The 19913-nt window shown below is 56.7% G+C and overlaps 1 protein-coding gene across 1 annotated transcript; it reads right to left on the bottom strand.

The window, feature by feature from the left end:
* Positions 1-498: 498 nt before the first annotated feature.
* Positions 499-9011, bottom strand: NES (nestin). Its single transcript, XM_060136082.1, has 4 exons — positions 8073-9011; positions 6854-6978; positions 5013-5086; positions 499-4764 (listed from the first exon to the last, which is right to left on the bottom strand). The coding sequence occupies exons 1-4, from the start codon at positions 8853-8855 to the stop codon at positions 1025-1027; spliced, it is 4722 nt and encodes a 1573-aa protein (XP_059992065.1). The 5' UTR covers positions 8856-9011; the 3' UTR covers positions 499-1024.
* Between the last annotated feature and the right edge of the window lie 10902 nt (positions 9012-19913).

Here is a 19913-nt window from a genome sequence, read left to right as displayed (position 1 = left end):
TGACCTGAGGCCACACAGCCAGACTGAGACAGAATAGGCCTCCCTCTTCCCTTACCCAGCTCTGACCCAGCCAGTCTGAGCAGACGCCAAGGCCATAGAATTATTTGGGTTTGGGGGCAAGGGGGCTTATTATGCTGGCGGCACTGAGGGGCCAGCAGCGAGGACATGCGCGGGGGAGTGTGGCCCCAAGGCTTAATCCCTGTAATCAGCGCTGTGGGCAGAGATGATGACAGGCCTGACTTCTGCAGGCGCCAAGGCCACAGGGGCTGGCCCTCCTTCCCTGGTCAAACAACACCCCCCTCCCTCCCCAGGTCTCCAGCACTGCTGCCTGCAGCCTTCATCTGTCTGCCGTGTCTCCCCCATGAGGCCTTCCAGGTCCTCCTCTCCTCAGGAGGCAGCCCCTCCCTCACACTAGCATCTCCTGCTTCCTCTCCCAGTCTCCTCTGCTTCTGTGTCAGCCCTGAGGCCCCCCTGAATTGAGGAAGGAAGAGTCCAGACTTTATAGGCGGAGGCATTACTTTATTCAGGCAGGGAAAAGCCAGATGGGGCTACAACATGGCAGGCATATGGGGGGTCAGGACATAGGAGCACCCCCTCACCCCCATTAGCCATCAGCCAGACATCCCATGAGGGTGCAGTGAAGAAGGGCAGAGCTGGTGAGCCCTGGCGCATGGACCACCACGGCCCCCTCCCCATGGAGGAGCCACTGGGCCCCTGGCCTTTTCCAGCTGATGGGATGGGGAGGAAAGGGAGTGCAAGGAAAAGGGGGGGCCTAGTCCTACAGAGATTCAGTTGGCTTCAGCCTCGTGGGACAGTGCAGGCCGGATGTCCCCCTTAGCAGGGTCCAAGGGGCTGGTTTCTATTCCCAGAGTCTGCATTCTTGGAACGGGTCCCTTTGCCACACCCATTTCACCTCGGCTAGCCAGGCCTCTCGGACAGAAACCACGGGTCAAGAGATAAGTTAAGGGTGCTGCCTCCGAGCAGGGAGGGGCTTGGAGGGGGTGCAGGAGGGGGTGCTCTTCCTCTAGTCCTCCCCTGAGGACCAGGAATCTCTATCTCCCTCTCGCTGACTGAACTTCAGGAGCTGGCCTTGGCCCAGGTGAAGCGGAGCCCCTGCCCAAGGGGTCTTCAGGGCACCCCCCTCCTCCTCCTCCTCCAAGGGGCTCCCTTGGTCACCCTCAGGGGGCCCCGGTTTCCCCTGCCTTACTCCCTCAGACTGCTCCAGCCCGTTCACCACACCCCCATTCACATGCTCCAACTCTTCCTTCAGGCTGGGGCCCTGGCCATTGACACCGAGGGTGTCCCCTACCTGCAAGCCCGTGTCCTCCACCGCACTGAGGGTCCCCAGAGGGCCAGGGACTTGGCCCTCCCTCTCCAGGGGAATAGCATCCGACTCGTCCTCTGATCCTGAGGCCTCCGTGCTGTCCTGGGACTCAGTCTCCAGGGCGGTCATGGGGGCATCAGACGCCGCACCCCTCAAGCCATCATCCCAGGGGACACTGACATCCATGGTCTCAGACCCCAGGAGGTTCCCTCTCTGAGGGCCACTCAGGGCCGGGAGGCTGCCCACAGAGGGCCCTGCCCCCCACCGCCCTGCCCCTGGCCCCCTCTCCCCTTCTTCATCTTCTTCCTCTCCCTCCTCCCCGCTCTCTTCCTCATCTGCAAATCCATCCGATTCCCCATCCGGGTCCCAGACTGCAGGCTCCAGTAGCAACGGGGGCACCTGGCCCGGAGGTTCTGCCACCTCCCCAGGGACCCCAGGAAGAAGAGAAGCCTCAGTCCCCAAGTCCTCAAATTCTTCCGACAGCTCAGAGTCATGGCCACGTTCCTCCTCATCTCCCCCCTCCTCCTCCTCTGAGGGATGGGCCCCAAGGCCCTCAGAGGCCAGGACTGCAGGGCCCCAGCCTTCCTTTCCAGTCTCCTCTTGAGGGGAGGGCCTCTGCTCTCCAGCCAGGTCCCACTTGGGGGAAGCAGGGGACCCGAGGTAGAGGCCCAGGGGAGTGGAGTCGGGAAGGGTCTCCCCTAGCTCATCAGCCTCACTCTCTTCTCTGCTCTCCTCCCCCTCCTCCGAGAGGTCTTCAGGGATTCCCCCGGAGCCCATCTCCTCCTGCTCACCCTCCACCTTTCCCAGGACCTCAGCCCTGCCTGCCAGCCCCCAGCTAGCCTCTTGGCTACCCTCAGCCAGGGGCTGGGGCCCAGGGGCATCTTCAGGGATTGGGATGGGTGAGCAGGACTCAGTGGGCCGTGGGCTGGGTGGCCCCAGCACTGCTTTGGCATCCTCCTTTGCCCCCTCGGAGCTCAAGGGCCTGGGTTGAGGGGTATCACTTCCATCGCAGCACGAGGTCTCGGCAGGGAACGTCTCCTCTGCTTCCTCAGGGCCTTCAGGCTCAGACTCCTCCCAGCCCCTGGCAGCGTCCAGCGGGTCTCTGCTCTTCCTGGGCAGTGTGGAGAGCTCTGGCTCCAGAGCAGCTGCCTCCTCCAGCTCCTTTCTGGGCCCTTCCAAGCCCTGCACCCTCTTTGCCTCCAAACCTTCCTCCCCCAGGGGTGGCCCCATCACCTCCTCTCTGGCCAGGCCGCCTGGGTCCTCCAGCCCTACCGCCTCCTGCTCCGGTCCCTGTTCCGCTCCTGCAGTCTCTAAGCCCAAGGTGACCTCTGGGGAGGCTCGGCCATCGCTGGGGGCCACATCCTCACCTTCCAACACTGGCTCTAGCACCTCTGACATTCCCTGGGGATCTGGGAGGCCCGGGGTCCCCACCTGGTCTGGCCGCTCTTCAGGGTCCTGGAGGCCCTCAGTGCCTCCCACCCCACTGGCTCCCTCAGCTGAGACCCTCTGCTCTTTGGGCTCGGAGCTCCCTGGCTGCCCCTCACCTGGGCTCCAGGCCTTGCCTGTGGCCGTCAGCTGCAGCTCCCCCCGGTCTACAGCCTCCCCCCTCCCAGCGAAGCTATCCCATTCCCTAGGTTCCATCTCTGCCTCGTCCGCACTGTCCACTTCAGGTCTCCCAGGGGGCGTTTCCTGATCCAGTTCTTGACCCCCCTGCACCGTATCTTCCCACTTCTGCAGATGTGCAGAGAGTGGCAGCTCCTGTCCCTCCTCCTCCAGGGACCTCGGTGGCTCTGAATTCTCTCCCTTCTCCACGTTCTCTTCCTCTTCCAGATACCTTTGACTTCCCTTGTCTACCTCCTCTGGAGATCTCATATCCTCTACACTCTGCCCTCCCAGAGAGCTCAGTGATTTCTGAGTCTCCTCTTCTAGGGGTCTCAGTGTCTCTTGGTTCCCTTCCACAGACCCCAGTGGTTCTTGACTCTCCTTTTCTAGAGGTTTCAACATTTCCAGGTTTTCTTCTCCTGTAGGCTTTAGTGGTTCTAGAGTCTCTGTTCCTAAAGATCTCACTGCCTCTACGCTCTCTTCATTTAGGGACCTTAATAAGTCTTGATTCTCTTTTTCGAGAAGTCTAACTATCTCCTGGTCTTTTCCAAGAGACTTTAGTGCCTCTGGTTTCACCTGTTCTAGAGGGCTCAATGTCGTCTGGTCTTCTTTTTCTAGAGACCTCAGTGGCTGATTCTCTTTTCCTAGAGGTCTTGGTGTCTCCTGGTCTTTTTCTTCTAGAGATCCCAGTGGCTGTAGAGTCTCTTTTGCTAAGGGTCTCAATGTTTCCTGGTTCTCTACTTCCTGACATCTCAGTGGCTCCTGCCTTTCCTTTTCTAGAGCTCTCAATGACTCAAAGTTCTCCTCTTCTAGAGACCTCACTAATTCTTGATTTTCCTTTCCTGGAGATAAAAATGCTCCTACATTTCCTTGAAGAGACCTCATTATTTCTTGACTCTCCTTTTCTAGTGATTGCAATGTCTGTGGGTCCTCTTTTCCTATAGGCTTAAGTAGTTCTAGAGTCTCTTTTTCTAGAGGTCTCATTACCTCCATCTCCTTTCCTTCTAAAGACTGCAATAACTCTTGATTCTCCTTTTCTAGAGTTTTTAGTGTTTCTAAGTTCTCTTCTTCCAAAGACCTCAGAGATTCCTGATTCTCCTTCTCTAGAGATCTCATCGTCTCATGGCGCTGTTTTTCCAGAGAAATCAGAGGCTCCTGAACCTCCTCTTCCAGAGACTTCAGAGTTTCTTTTTCCAAAGGACCCGGGGAGTCTTGGATTTCTTTCACGTCCAGATCCCCCTCTTCTTGCCATGTTTCCTGCTGCAAGCTGCTTATTACTTTGACCTCTACAGCTGTTTCTTTCTCTGCCAGCCCCCAGATTTGTCCTTCCCCTTCCTCCTGGAATCTGCTGGACCCTCTAGACCCACTGGGTTCTCCATCTTTGGCCTCTAAACTGGGATGGTCAGGGCTGAGGGCTGGAGCCAGGGAGGCATGATCTTCAGAGGACTGGCCTGGACTGGGCTCTTGTTCCTTGCCCCCAGGCTCCTCTGGTCCTGGCAGGACGCTGGCAGGGATGGCCACCTTGGCTTCAGCCCACACCGCTTCTGGAACCTGTTGCATCCCAACCTGTGGCTGGGGCAGGGAGAGAGGGGCATCCTGGGCTCTGATCTTGGCATCTGTGGCAGGGCGGGGAGCCTGAGGTGTGGGCGGAATTGGGGTGCTGGCCGAGGTGGGGGCATGGCCCTGAAGGAGTTCCTGGCTCTTCAGGAAGCCTGGCACAGGTGTTTCAAGGGTATCAGGCAAAGGTGAGGAGAGGGGAGTAGGGCTCAGCACAGAAAGCAAAGGTCCCAGACGCCGGCCCTCTGGGGTCCCAGGGAAATGCAGCTCCAGCTTAGGGTCTGGAAAGGTAGAGGGGAAGAAACGGTGTCAGCACATACAGGTTGGGGGGGGGGCAGGGGAGCAGATACCACTTCTGGCAAGAGGGTCCTGCTCCTGCCTTTTATGGGCTGGGCTAAGAGTATGCTCGCTGCCGTGGAGGACCACGGTGTCAAGACTTAAGACTGCTGCTTTTCAGGAAAAGCATCGCTCTGGGTGTGAAGAGGAAAGACAGGTAAAGTTTTGGGGGGACCTTGGCCCCTCCTCTTACCCAGGAAGCTGAGGGACGCCTTGGAACCGCTGCCAGGTGTCTGCAGCCGGGAGTTCTCTGCCTCTAGGAGGGTTCTGGGGAGAAGGGAGGAAAAGCTGGGTCAGCCCTCTGCCCACAGGCCAGCTGGCAAGCCAGCCAGGGAAAAGTCACAGCTGAGCATGCGCGTCCCTGGCCTGGCAGCCTATCTCTTCATTTTCACCACTATCACACAAAAGCCACACGCATACTTGGCTCTGCACATGAAATCACATGGTCACATCCCACAGATATCACCCATTTGGTCACACGGAGTCACACACTTATTTGGGACACACAGCTGGACTCACAGACACACAAGCAGATTCCCACACAGTCGACACAGTGTACACACACACCCACACATTGCTTAGACTAGTCCCCTCCCAACCCCAGGCCTATGACCTCATCCTCCGTGTGGGGGGCCTATTCTCATGCTAATTGCTGCCTTTGTCCACACTGCCATCTGGAGGGTCTGAGTAGGGGGCTTCCCAGGGGAAGTGGGAATTCTCAGGCCGTTCCCATGGGATAGGCTCCCTCCTCCTTCTCCCCCAGGGCCCCCAGAGCTGGTTCCAGACAAAAGCCAATGAATTCAGCTCCCTCTCTCCAAATCCTTTTCATGCCTCAAAACCCAGGTTAAGCCTGCGCAGTCCTTTCCCCTCAGTGGTCTGATTTAGGGGTCAAGGCCCTCATCTTGGGATCTCTAAGTACTCTGGATCCCAAGCCTTTCAGGGCAATGGAGGTTTTCGTGTACATGCCCCTGCCTTAGTGCCCCATGGGGACTGAGGAGGAGGGGACCGATTGCGGGGGAGGGAGGACCAATCAATTCAACGAGTTATCCTGAACATCTGTCTCCTCTGTGCTCTTCCTCATGATCTCTGAGTCCGGTTAGTGTTTTCTATGGTCTCACCTCTGTCCTTCTCGATCGATGCAGCGTCATGCCCCCTGAGCTCTGTGCCCCCTGGAGGTGGAGGCCCTCTCTTCTTCATCCCTAGATCCTCACCGCCCTTCCCTCTCTGGGCCCGGCCTCCCCTCCCCTCCTTAACCTGTCCCAGGGCCCCTGCTTTTGTTTTTCCTGTGGATTCTGGGGGCACTGTCCTCATAGCCCGTCTAGCCCTGGCTCCACCCTGCAGGCTTGGGGTACGCAGCCCTTCACAGTAGCAAAGCCCCTTCCTCAGGCTTCATCGGTGGATCCTTCGCTAACCAGGCCAGTTTCCCAGAAACTGGGTTTGCCCAAGGCCACAGAGCCAGAGAAGCAGCACTTCCTTGGTCTCAACCTTTCCTGAGCCAACAGGGAATGCGGTCAGTAGAAGGGCTGGGCAGGGCCAAGGCTCGAGAGAAGCCAGGCCCCAGGACACTCAGGATGGAAGGGACCTTGGCTGTCACCCAGCCCATCTCCCATCCTCCCGACAAGGAGACTGAGGCCCAGTCTGCAATTCCTTCTTCCCGAGGCTGCTCAAGGACATCACCCTCTCTGTGTGAGCACACACACAGAGACTGGGCTTTTCAGCCCCTTGGGGTAAGGTTCTGGATCTGGATGACCCGCACGTGTCCAGCCCTCTCCTTTGAGGCTGTCCCACTCAGCTCTATCACCTCTCCTTGGGGGATCTCCTGGGCACAGGACGCTTCTCTGGTCCTGACCCACGAGAGAGCAGGTGGGCTTAGGCGGCACACATCGTGGTGGGGAAGGCATCAGCCTAGAGACACAGGACCGAGCGGTGGCAGAGCCTCCACCACCCGTGGCTCTGGGCCTCTTCAGCCCAGGAGTCTGCCCCTGCCTGTATGTGTGCATCCGTGTGCCTGCATGGGTCAGGGTCCACCTGTACCTGTATGTGGCCACCTCCAAGCTGAGGGACATCTTGAGGTGTACCAGCTGCTGCCGACCTTCCAGGACCTGGGCGATCTGGCTCTGTAGGCCCTGTTTCTCCTGCTCCAGGGCCTCCACGGACAGCTGCAGAGCAAGCCAGAGGCAGTCAGTGAAGGGACGGGGTCCTTCTGCTAACTTACCTGCATCCCCATGGGCTGCTGCAGCAGCATCTTCTGCTCCCTAACTTCTCTGCAGAGCAGATTCCTGCCTCCCCTACCCCACCTCCCGCCCAGAGAACCCCTCCTGAAGCCCCCGAGAAGAGCACAGTGGCCCCTCTCAGCCCTCTCCCACGGCCTGGCTCCTCCTCTGAAGATGCTGATTAAATGGTAGCACATGCTGCTCAGAATTCAGCTCCCACAGGAAGGGGGAGGTGAGGGAGGAGAGGAGATGGCTTACAGAGAGGAGGAGAAGGAAAAAAGTGGAAGCAGAAGGAAAAACAATTAATCACCAGGCCTGGAGCCTGCAGCATTGGAAGCCAAACAGCCCGGGTCCCAGTCACTGTCTCCCGCTCCCCATGCTAGGCCCCCACCCCCTCCACTTCCCACATGTTCTGGAATCTTTCTCCTCTGAAGGGGGGGCGGTCACGGTGAGACCTCTGTCTGGCCCAGGCAGGAGGCTGTTTTCTCAGCTGCTGGTCACATCTGCGCAGTGTGAGGGGGAGCAGCTGTCCCAGGCCTCTGGAATGTGCTCAGGAGCCGAAAAGCCCAGACAAGGGAGAGAAGGGCTGGTGGCTCCCCATCCAGGGCCCCTCACCCTCTCCTGTCAGGGGGGAGGAGGGCAGCTGGGAACTTGGAGACTCTTGAGTGGCCAGACCGTCAGATCAGCACTGAGAGGGAAAGTTCTGAGCATCTTCTGAGCAACGGCAGGGCCTAGGGAGGGGTCCAGGGGCCATCAGGGTACGAACGTGCCATTTAGACAGTGAGGAGGCCGCTGCAGCGTCTTGTGCCTGTCTGCCCTTCGAGGGGGTGTGCTTTGAGGTCTGAACCTCCATCATTCCAGCCCTACACTACACAGAGCTGTGAAAGTCTAGGACAGTGGCACCAGGCATGGTTTTCTAAGAAGTGGCCCCTGAACCTGCAGCCACCACACCCCCCACTTCCCACTCCCTCTCCCAGGTCTCTGATCCCCAACGGGACTTCCTGAAGCCTTGTCTTGCCCAGGCCCCCAGGCTTCCTCACCTGGAACTGCTCAGTAGCCCGCAGCCGCTCCTGCCAGCGGCCCTCCAACCTCTGCTCCAGCGCGGCCCTGCGCTCCTGGAGGCCGCTGCGCTCCGCTTGGAGCTGCTGCAGCTTCAGCCGACCCTCGCGGGCGCCCTGCAACGCGTGGCCCAGCCGCTCGCGGGCCTGGCCCAGCGACGTCTCCATGTGCGCCACGCGCTCCTGGTAGCCGCGCACTGCCCCGCGCCACGCCTCGCCCAGCCGCAGCGCCAGCTCCTCAACCTCGGGGGCCGGCACGGGGGGCCCGCGGGGCGGAGCGGGGCCGCGGGGGGCGCAGGCAGCCTGAGCGTTCAGGCCCGCGCGTTCCTCCTCGTGCGCCGCGCGCAGAGCCTCCAGCTCGCGCTCCAGCTCCGCCGCCTGGGTGCTCAGCCAGGCCTGGGCGCACTTTTCGGCCTCGACCGCGCGCCGGCTGCGGGCCGTCTCCTCCGCCGTCCGCTCCCGGGCCAGCCGCAGCTGCTGGCACCGGGTCGCCACGCCCTCCACCTCTTCTTCCAGGTTGTCGCGCGCCACCTCGGCCGCGCGCTTCTCCCGCCAGCGCTGGTCGACGAGGGCCCGCAGGGCCGCCAGCTCGTCGTCGGCACGGGCCCTCCAGGAGGCGTCCCCGGCCTGTGCCCGGAGACCCCCGAGCTCCGCGCTGAGCAGCTCATTCTGCTCCTCTAGCGCCTTGACCCGGGCCAGGTAGGCCTCCAGGCGCCGGTTGAGCTCCCACATCTGAAAAGATTCCTCCCCCAGGCAGCCCTCCATCCTGCCCGTCTGACCCACCGCAGGTGGAGAGAGGCGAAGCACCGGGAGAAGCCAGCAGCTCTCAAAGCTTTTAGGACGGAAGGGTAAAGAAGACGGATGGGGACAATGACGGGGCGGGGCGAGGAGCAGCTGAAGCGACTGAGAGTCGGGAGTGGGAGCGAGGCTATTCATACTCCCGCCAGCCTGGCGGGAAAAGGGGCGGGACCCAGGCCTTAACCCCTTAGAGTTAAGAGAAACGACGGCAGCCTTTGTCCCTGTGCCCCCGGTATGCTGGAGAGTGAAACCAAAGGAAAAGCCATGCCCGGAGAATCCGATTCGATGGTGGCTTTCAGGGGGAAGAGGCCGTGAGGCAAGGTCAGAACCGCAGATAAAAGCAGATTATACACAGAACTGAGCCTGTGGAGGGGGTGCCAGGGGATTCAGTCCTGCGAGGGGGTGCGAGTCTCAGTTACTCAGCGCATCCAAGAGAGCTATCACTTACTGAATTCCTCTAAGACTCAGTTTCTTCATCCAAAAAATGGGAGTGATGATGGAACTGTCATGGGACTGTTGAAAGAATAGATGTGGCCATGTTTTTCGTAAATAGCGAAGGCTCACCCTCCTGAAATACTGGAAGAAGGCAGCATTGCAGAGAGAACTTAGAAGAGACATTGCCTGGAACACAAGAACAAATGTGTCCTACTGGGAAACACCCTATATGCACACACACCCTATTTCCTCAGTCTCCACCAGGAAACGGAGAGAGCAGGCAAAAGGATGTTCTCCCCATTATTCACCTCCATCCTTTCTACTCATCTTTCATATAACCTGAGGTTCATATACCCACTTTTTAGGTAATGGAAGCCCTCCCCCCGCCCCGCCAGTTCGCAGGGAAGGACACCCCATCCTGGCCTCGTTGTCAGCGATTTTGGGGCAGAGGGCGCCCCCTGGTGGCTCGCAGACCGGGCCAAGAAGAGGAAGCAGAAAGAAGAGGCGTCTCTTGTCACAACTAGTCCAAATTTATCGAGCCTTTGTAATATGCCAATCATGTTCCAACATTTTATTTACGTAATCTGACTGAATCCTCAAAACATCCCTTTGAGGGTTCCACAGTTCAGGAAACGAAGAGCTCACTGAGGGCGGGAGTAGCTGGGAAGGCCTTCTGGAGGAGGAGGGGTCCTTGAACTGGGTGGTGAGGGAGGTGGGATTTGGGGTTTGTAGTGTAAAGGGGAAGCAGGGTCCGAGGGAGAGGGCCAGAGATAATGAGACTGAGGGGGGTCTTTGGGGAAGGAATTTCTGCTCATGTAAATCCAATTTAGCTCTACAAGTGTTAATTGAGACCTACTATGTGTCAGCGCTCTGTGCCAGCCCTGGAGGAGCACATAGTTTGGTAATGTGAGGGCAACGGCAATGGTGGTGGAGGTAATATTATCATAATACTTAGCACCTGAGGTATCCACAGAGACCTGGGGGAGCACAGAAAATGGAGAAGGTTTTCTGGAAAGGGGGTACAGCAGGGTCAATGACCAGGAGGCCATCCCACCAGGCCAACTGGACTTTGAATTCACTACCATATGTGGAGCAGAAAGGGAGGGGCCAGTGGGCGTGGAGTGGGGGGATTGACTGAGACTTAGTGCAGACCGGGAGGCTGAGGCTTCTCCATCCCCACATTACCTCACAAATCCTGCGGTTTGGTTTGGGCTGGGGCATCCCAAAAGTTGTGTCCAGGGGAGGTCACTTGGCATCTCTCCCTCCTCTTTCTCTTCCTGGCTGTGGGGAGAGAGAAGCTGAATACTTGAGATCCTTGGGTTCCTCCAAGGGGGGGGGGTCCCCTGGAAATGTGGGGTGGCACTGGTGTGGGGAGTTTCCCTCCTGGGCCTCTCACTCTCACCCAGAGGGGAGACATTTGGACTGTGTTTCATGCAAAGAGTACTGGGTCTGACTTTTACACTTTCTAGCTGAATGACCTTAGGCAAATCACATAGCTTCTCCAACTGAGCCTCAGTTTACCTGTTTGGTAAAAGAGGTTAATACTTACCCATCCCCAGGCGTTTGTTCTGAGCATCAAAGAAGACTGGGTATGGGCACGTCTTTGTACAAAGCCTTTTTGAGGACCATCACCATGAAAGCCATCAAGCTAGAGGAAACCCTTCCCGTGAACCACTCTTGGTGAGTTTTGGGAATCTTGGAAGGCAGAGATGATCTGAAATGCTGGAGAAGAGTGGGATGTTGATTTTTTTAAGGCAGGAGAAGGTGGGTCCCGGCAACCACAGCTGGTGGAGCCGACACCAAGGCCCAGACAATTCTAAACAGATAACTGATATTTGAGGCAATGAGAAGCTGAGGAAAATGAGGCCTTCCATGCGACCAGGGGACACTCAATGGGCACAAGGTGGGCCAGGTGTCCTCTCCTCCCTCGGGGGGTTGCATTGTTACTGCGATTTCCTTTTTTTCTTTTTTTTTTTGCGGTACGCGGGCCTCTCACTGTTGTGGCCTTTCCCGTTGCGGAGCACAGGCTCCGGACGCGCAGGCTCCGGACGCGCAGGCTCAGCGGCCATGGCTCACGGGCCCAGCCACTCCGCGGCATGTGGGATCTTTCCGGACTGGGGCACGAACCCGTGTCCCCTGCATTGGCAGGTGGACTCTCAACCACTGCGCCACCAGGGAAGCCCTGTTACTGGGATTTTTATGAGGCCTTTGCCTGCACTTCTTATGTCCCTGTGCCTGGCCAGGACACATGGACTGTGTGATACTACACTGGGTGGATACAAAGTTCAGTAGCCATCCCCAGAGATGTCCATGAGAAAGCTGAAGAGGGTTCTGTGGGCCCTCAGGGTTCTGTCCTTGGTCTGAAGATCACAAGTTTTAATTAAAGACTTGGATGAAATCATAGAAGCCATATTGATCAAATCTACATGTTATGCAAGAAATGAGAGGGTTTGACAGAATAGGAAAAAAAATGAACCAGATGACATTTAATAGGGATAAATGTAAAATTCTGCTTTCGGTTTCAAAAAAAAAAATCAACAGCATAAGAAGAGAAAAGAATAAAGCCTATCTAGTGAAGAAGACCTGGGGGTTTTAGCAGACCACAAGCTTGTTATGAACCAACACTGTGATGTGGCCACCTAAAAGAGTAAAAAGGATATAAGTGATTCATAGATGCAGGGCGTCCAGATCAGGGGTGGTGACATTCCCTCTGCCCTTCCGCATTTGGAGTATTGTTCTGGACACAGTATTTTAAGAGGGACCTTGGCATGTTGGAATTGATCCCAGAGGAAGATGAGCAGATGGTAAGGCAACTTGGAATCATGGTTGATGAAGACTTTCTGAATCTACTCATGTCTCAGGACTGCAGCTGAGTTCCGAAACTAAAAGATAATAGCCTCTGAGCACCATATATATCCTAAAGAAAGTTGCCAGACTCGCCTGCAAGGCTTCACCCCTGCCCCAGTCCCCAGGAGAGAAGGCAGGTGGAGTGCAAAGAGGTTGCACACCGCAGCATTGGATTGCAGGGTAGCCAGCCCTGGAGGGCAGGCTGCGGCTTCCCCTCCTCTGCTCCGAGGGGAAGGGTGATGCCTACTGAGGCGAGTGGGTGTGGACTTCCAAGGGGATGACTCCTCAAGGCCGGGCATCCGCATGAAGGGCACATTGGTGTCCCACCTCTGGGCAGCTGTCTTTTAGGGCACGGGGTTTGTTCATCTGGGCCTCACTGAGACACAGACACTGGAGAAGGATGGCTGGAAATAGAGGGGGCCACAGGGAGGGACAGGCGAGGTTCTGTGTGCCAAGAGGACTCTGTGAAAGGAGCCCCCGATGGGGAGCAAGCTTTGGGCATCACCACCCCCAAGGGAGGTCTGCATCTGAGGAAGGCTGACTGTAGCCCTGGGTAAGTGGCACTCACCCCTGTCTCCTCCTCTGTCCTGCAGAGGAGAAGGAAGCCTCGGGGCGGGTCTGCCAAAGTGTGCTTAAGGGACAGGAGAGGGAGACCCAACAGAATGTCATTGCAGGCAGTGGTCAGAGAGATCTAAAGCTGTTCTTTTTTGTTACCTCCCCTACCTCTCACTTCTTTGCCTCATAATACGGAGGCTAGGGCAGGGGCAGGACATCACTCTTGCCCTATCCCTAACTTGACCCCTCCTTTTAATCTCCCTGTCCCCCTTCTCTCTTCCCCTCCACTTCCAGGACTAGATGGGTCCTGCTGGACATGTGTGGCAAGGAGTAACGTCAGCAAGGAGTCCCAAGTCTTTTGACAACAAGAAAAGAGATGGGAAGAAGGAAGTGAGTAGGTTGGAGACCAGATGGTAAGAGAGATGGCAACTTTGGGAAGCTCTGTACCGAGAGATCTGGAGACATAGAGAGAGGGAGAGAGCGGGTGCCGAGGAAGCGATCAACAGAGCAGAGAGCGGGCCCAGGGACCCCTCCTGGGAAGTCTGGCTTTGGCCTGAGAGCTTTGGGTACTGGCTGGACCCTCCCTTTCCATGCTGCTTTTCCCCATCCCCGTGAGGGAGGCTTGGAGCTGGAGCTGGGTCTGGGAGGCAGAAATGTTCCTTCTCTCTTCGTTTTCTCCTCTCCCGGCTGGAGGGATGATGGGGCTGGCTTTGTTTTGCAGCTTTTCCTGTCCCTCACATCCACAGCAGGCCAGCTGGACTCCTCATTCTACATCCTGAGGGAGGGGTTAAGGGAAGGCAAGTAGCATGGGAAAAGCATTGAACAAAGAGCCTTGTCTCTCTATGCAACCTTGGACTAGTCAGTTCACCTCTTTGGGTCGTGGTTTCCACAGTAATTTATTCAAATAATATTTAGAAAGCACTTATGGAGTGCCAGGTGCACCATAGGCACTAAATAAATATTGTGAAGGAATCAAAAATGACTAATGTGGAGCCCTGTCCTCAGGAAGCCGATGGGCACGTTGGAGGACAGACGTGGGAACCGTAGAGTGCGATCCGGGTAGAGAGGCGTGATGAACTGGAGGGGGAGGGGGGAGGGGGGAGGGGGCAAAGGAGGTGGCCGTGTGGTTAATTTGGGGCCTTTGCCCTCCAGGCAGCGAGGAGCCCTGAAAAGGTTTTAACCTCAACCACGGGTAACCTGGTGAGATCACTGTGAAGGACTGGGGCGGGCTGGGGGGAGACAGGCAGGATGGCCAATCAGGAGGCAGTTGCCACCTTCGAGGTGGTGAGACCAGAGCCTAGGGCCGGAGAGGAGGGATGAGTGTGAGAATACTTAGGATGTGTTGGTTCCAATAAGAGTTAGATGTGGGTTGGCGGGAGGGGACAGGGAAGATTCCCATACGGGTGGCTTGGCCCTAGGGTGGGGAGGGAGGGTGGCATGGGGAGAGGTGCAGTGGCTGCCAGATGTACAGGGTTGGGGATCACATTTAGAAGGACGATGCCCGAGTGGGGTGGATAAGCTGGGGGACTGTGAGCATGGACTAGGTTGTTCAGGGACAGAGGATAAAAGTACAGAACGATGAGCTGTTCCCTTCTCTCTGTGACGCTCTGGGTCTGTGGTTTGCTGAGCAGCTTGCAAAGCAGCCGCCACCCGCCTGCTCCGGCTCAGCTCAGGTCTCCACCCCCGCAAAGTAAAAGGGGCTGCAGTGGGGCACGGCCACCGGGCGCCACTATTGCCACAAGAAAAGCTACATTCCCTGGGGAAATCCTGTGATGATGATGATGATGATGATTGTAAGCTATAATATCTAGGTAGTGAGGTAGATACTATTATCATCATTATCATTCATGATTTTCTAACAGAGGAAACAACCTAAAGAAGCTAAGTAACCTATCCAAGACCACACAAATAGAACTTGAACTCAGAGTTCTGACTCAGCCTGCACCTCCCTCTCTCTGGGAAAGAAGGTGATGATGGGGGGGCGGGGTCAGGGGATGAGTCAGAGAGGACCTTGTGGGAAAGTCTTTAATCTCTACCATCCCTCATGCTTCTCCTAGCATCTCACTCAGGGCCACCTTAGCACACACAGCACCAACCGGGAGATGACTAACTTTGGACTCAAAACACTCTCCCCTGGTTCAAATCATCCAGTCTTCACCCCACCAACACCCACCCACCCACCCAGTTTTTAGGAGCAGTGGACAGAGAAGGCCAGCTGGGGCTGGACTGGAGCTGGAATCAGGGAGCTAGGGTTGGCTTGGGCTGGGATCTCAGGGAAGATGCTGAAGGTGCCATCTGTGTTTGGTGGTACCTTGGTGCCCTGCCTACACTGAGCTCCGATCAGGTGTTTGCTGACTGACTGTCCAACCCCACGCTGGTCTGGCCACACTCCAGGGCTGAGTTTGGCTCCGAGCACCCTGCTGAAGGAGGGCACAGACACACCATAACGTGCCCACTGAAGGACCAGGCACCTGGACGAAGTGTGGTGAGGATGTTAAGAGCATAGGCTCTGGTGGCAGACCTGAGTCCTGGAGAGACACTTAACCTCTCTGAGTCTCAGCTTCCTCATCTATAAAATGGGGGAAATAATACCCACCCAATCTGAGCACAGAGAGCTCGCCTCTCAGTCTGTCCAAGCGCCTGGTCCTCAACAGGTGTTCAGTGTATGTTTGTGAAATGAATAAATGAGTCAATAAGGTGGGGTGTGTTAGGTTGTTACTACCCATGCTGCTGCAAACATTCTTGGCCAGGTCTTCTGGGGCCCGTGTGTGTCCCATTCTCTTCGGAGCCATCTGGAAGGGAATTGCTTGTTGGAGGGAAGGCACATCTTCAACTCCACTGGACAATGCCACATCTTTTTTTTTTTTTTTTTGGCCACACAGTTTGCGGGATCTTAGTTCCCCAACCAGGGATCGAACCTACGCCCTTGGCAGTGAAAGCCTGGAGTCTTAATTACTGAACCACCAGCGACTTCCTGCTACATCGTTTTTTAAAGCGGGCATACCAGGTTACTCTCCACTAACAGTGTGCAAAGAGTTCCCATTGCTCCACAGTGTCTTGGTACTGTCAGATTTTTTAAGTTTTCACAATCGTGAAGTGTGTTCATTCAGCACAATTGTGGAAACGCATCAGCGTGGACGAGCCTCACGAACATCATGTTGAGAAGGAAAAGCTGCAGTAAAATCCACACGGCAGATGCCTTTTCTATCAAAGTTCAAACCCCTGCAGAACAATGTGTTATCTGGAGATATGTACGTAAAAACGTTTTTGAAAGGCAAAATAATGGTAAAAATGAAGGAAAGGATAGTAGTTCCCTCTGGGGAGGAGGGAGGAGATGCAAGGGGGATGGAGAGGTACACCACTGTGCGTAATGTAGTTCTTTATTGATAGGGTATGTGAAATATTTGAAAATAAATACATACGGTGGGGTCATTTGAAGTGCCTGAGGGGCTCTTGGGTAAAAGGGCCCAGACTCCTCTTAGTGGGTCCAGAGATCAGAACCTGTCCTGATGAGTAGATGCTACGGGCCCAGATGCCAGCCCAGACAAAGGAGATGGGCACAGGACTTGTTTCTGTCCTGGAGCAGGTTGCCACCAGAGGGAGTGTGAGTCCCGTTACTGGGACACAAGACAGCTAGCCACTCTAGGGTGATCCATTTTGTGATCTGTCCTAGAGGACCTTGGTGGCTTCTTCAACCCTGGGGATTCCAACACTCTAGGAATGAACAACAATCCGTCTGGACCCCAGGACCCCGCTCCTGTCCTCCCTGGAGAGCTGCAGTTCCTGCCCTGAAATATTGCCAGAGGGTTGTCTTTTTTCTGGCTGCACCGTGGTTCGCGGGATCTCAGTTCCCCGACCAGGAATCGAACCCAGGCCATGGCAGTGAAAGCCCAGAATCCTAACCACTAGGCCACCAGGGAACTCCCTGCCAGAGTTTGGTTCTTTGAGCCAAAACAAGAGGCCTGGAAGTTAATTCCAGGAAGAACTTGCCTGTCTTGTGGGATCAAACAGAAATGGAGTGGGATAAGGGAGAGGAAGAGGCCGTGGGCTCTTGACCACTGGCCCCTCCCCTGGCCAAATAGGAGAGGGACCCCAGGGCTGAGGCTGGGGCCAAGGAGTGACTCCTGTCCAGCGCCTCCTCCCCAGGGCTCTATGAGTCTTGCCCCAGCCATGCCAGCCGAGGGGGAAGCTCCCGTGGAGCCCTTGTCTCAGGAAGCCACCAAGTGGAGGCAGGACACCGGGACACCTCCCACCTCATCTATGGGGGTTTGGGGGTCAGGCTGTCTTCCTGCTGAGAGTCCAAGGTGGGGGGACCCACTAGGGAGGAATGTGATGGGAAGGCATTTAGCAAGACTGAGGAGATTGGATAAAAGGTGGGAGAATGAGGGTATCTGGAGGAGGTGTTGGTCTATGCAGGGCAGCTGGGGGGAGGGGGAGGTATATTTATCTTCTGAGCTGGTGGCATTAAAAATAACCAGGGCCCCTGCGTAACCCAAGCTCCCAGGTTTCTAAGGCAGGGTGGAGGCCATCAGTGGGGACTAGAAGGGCAGAGCAAAGAGGAAGCAGAGGATGGAATCAGAAAGGTCTCCTCCCACCCCGCCCCCCCCAGCCTGGGGCTACTGAGGGCAGGGACTGGGCAGGCTGGTGCCCCTAGGGCTGGCTGGAGGGGGCAGGGAGGGAAGGAGGAGGGGAGCGGGGAGCCAGGCAGGAACAATGCTGGCACTGAGCCAGGAGCTGGAGTCCGGGACTGAGGAGAGAGGAGGGAAGGGGAAAGGATGAGGGGTGGAGAAGAGAAAAAGAAAAGAGAGCTGGGAGAGGTGGAGAAAGTGTCCCCACGTGGGTGCGTCCACACTACTCCTCTTCTGAGTCTCTAAAGCTACTTGAGGAAAGGAGCCTGTCCTCTGAGTTCCAGCCCCTTGAGGAGCTGAAGCTACAGCAGGAGGAACTTCAGTTAGCCTTTAGGAAGGACTTCCCTGGAGGAATGGGGGCAAGGGAAGGAGTGAGCCAGAGAGGATTGTGGGAGGGTGCAATCTCTCCTTCTCTGTTAAGTCCTGGGACTCAGCTGGGTTGTGGCCCACGTTCTTGCCCTGAGACAGGCTGCTGGAAGGATGACCTCACCTTTCTGCCTCTGTTTATGCAGTTCCTTGGCTGATTTCTGAGTCAGGGACTGTGATGACAGAAGGACAATTACAGGAAAGTTTCACTGAAAGATTAGCCTCTATACCCAGCTGTGAGGAAAGGGGCTGGAGCTGAGACCTGGGCGGCCTGATGGCAGAGGCTGAGGATGGCACGAGAGGGCCCTTCTGACACCTTGTCCCACAGAGCTTGCTGTGGGGTGTCCCATCCTGGCTCAGCTCTGGAACTGAGGGCGAGGAGCCGGAATGATGTGCTTGGCACATACTAGGAGGTCGGGGAGTATTTCCTCAATGGATGAGAGGACGGATGAAAGTCAGGGACTGCATTGGTCCTGCTCAGCACAGGGTCTGGTGAATAGCTGATGCTCCGTAAATGTTTGTCGAGGGAATAAATGCTGCCCATCTGGCCAAGGCCAGGCCTGGGCCCTGCCTTTGTAGGCATCCCTGAAAACAGTAATGACACCTGTGCTGTGGTCGAACCAAGAGGAGGATGGGCTGGTCCTTGGGTCTCCTTACGCTTAGGTACACCCTGGGTGGGCTGAAATGAATTGGGGGCTGGACCATCAGGCCTCTGAGGAAGCTCCAGTGTCCCGCCCCAAAGCTGGGCCAAGTGAGGGTGGCTCTCCCTCCCCAGGCAGCTCTGGGCTGAGCCCAGGATCCCCTGCCCTTAGGCTCCTGCTGAAACTTTAGCCCATAATCCCCCACCTGAGCCTGAAGGGCTCCCACAGCTATCCTGGCCTCATAATCTTCAGTCCAGAAGGAGAGGAGAGGCCCAGCAAGGAGCAGAGGCTTGTCCCCCTTCCAGGGTGAGAGATGGAAGAGAGCCTATGGGGAAGACTAACACTTCTCCACCCTGGGGCACCCACTTCCCCGGCTGGGGAGAAAGAGGATGTGGAGGGGTCCTGCTGACACCTGTTGGGACCAAGCAGACCCCTCTTAATGTGACCAATGATTTCCCTGATGCCTGAGTGATCCCCCAAGCAGGCCACACCACTTTCTGGTCCTCAGTTGCTTCTTGAACAAAGGAGAGGCATGATCCCCAAAGGCCCTTCCTTCTGGGACTCTGTTCTCTGGTTCTACAATTCCCAGCTTCTAAGATTCCACCTTGAGGCAGCCGGAAGGGAGGGCACGTTGCCGAGGACCGTGCAGCTGTCAGGCTACTCCAGCTTGAGTCACCAGCTTGAATCCCAACCTGACCTGACACACCTGCTCACCTCAATGAGTGGGGGTGGGAGCTGAGACCTGAGTCCAGTTACCTCCAGACACCCCCAGATCTCCTCTGATGGCTGCCAGAATTGCCTTCCTCTCTGCTTTTCTCATCTCCTACTCCCCTGCAAGTGGCTGGATCCCCTGGGGGAAGCTGGGAGAGGCTGGCCAAACCTGTGGAGGGCTGGGATAGGAATGAGGTTTCTGGGGCGCTGGCCGGGGGCAGAGGTCAGGCAGGCATTTGATGAGGAGGCAGAAGAACGGAGGAGATGACCTTTTAAAGTCCCTTCCAGTTGGAGGAGTCGGGCATGCAGCTCCAAGGGATGAGAAAAGGACGAGAATGTCAAGGGAAAAGAATGATGGTTCAAGAGGAGACCAGGGGCTGGGGTTAAGTGGGGTCAACCCTGTCTCATCTCACCCCCTTTGGTGCCAGTGACTGGGCAAGGGGCTGACCCTGCTGTCTGGGAGCAATTGTCACAGCCCTGTGGGGAGCGGGCGGGGAGCGGGGGAGGAAGGGGCAATTCAGGCAAACCCCACCAGCCCACCAGTCCAAAGGGAAAGGGGAACAGAGATGGGAGGAGAGGGACTGGGGTTCCTGGGACACCCAAGGAAGAAGGTGAGGGAGGGACACTGCCCCCTACAAGGCTACTCTGAGGAGAACTTCTCTTTGAGTGGGGATAGGGCTGGGAAGGAAGGTGCGACTGGACTGTAGGAGGGATGGTGAGGAAGGGGCCAGGCCACCCTCGGGTGGGCCTGGAGTGGGGAGCTCTTGGCAGCCCCGGCTGGGAGTGAGGGTGCTGTCAGCCAGCCAGGTTTCTGCCGCTGCCTGGGAAGAGCCCAGCCCAGA

This window comes from Lagenorhynchus albirostris, chromosome 2 (assembly GCF_949774975.1).
Source record: "Lagenorhynchus albirostris chromosome 2, mLagAlb1.1, whole genome shotgun sequence".
Lineage (NCBI taxonomy): Eukaryota > Metazoa > Chordata > Mammalia > Artiodactyla > Delphinidae > Lagenorhynchus > Lagenorhynchus albirostris.
Note: the sequence above shows the minus strand (reverse complement) of the source record. Positions and strands in the feature narration are given on the sequence as shown.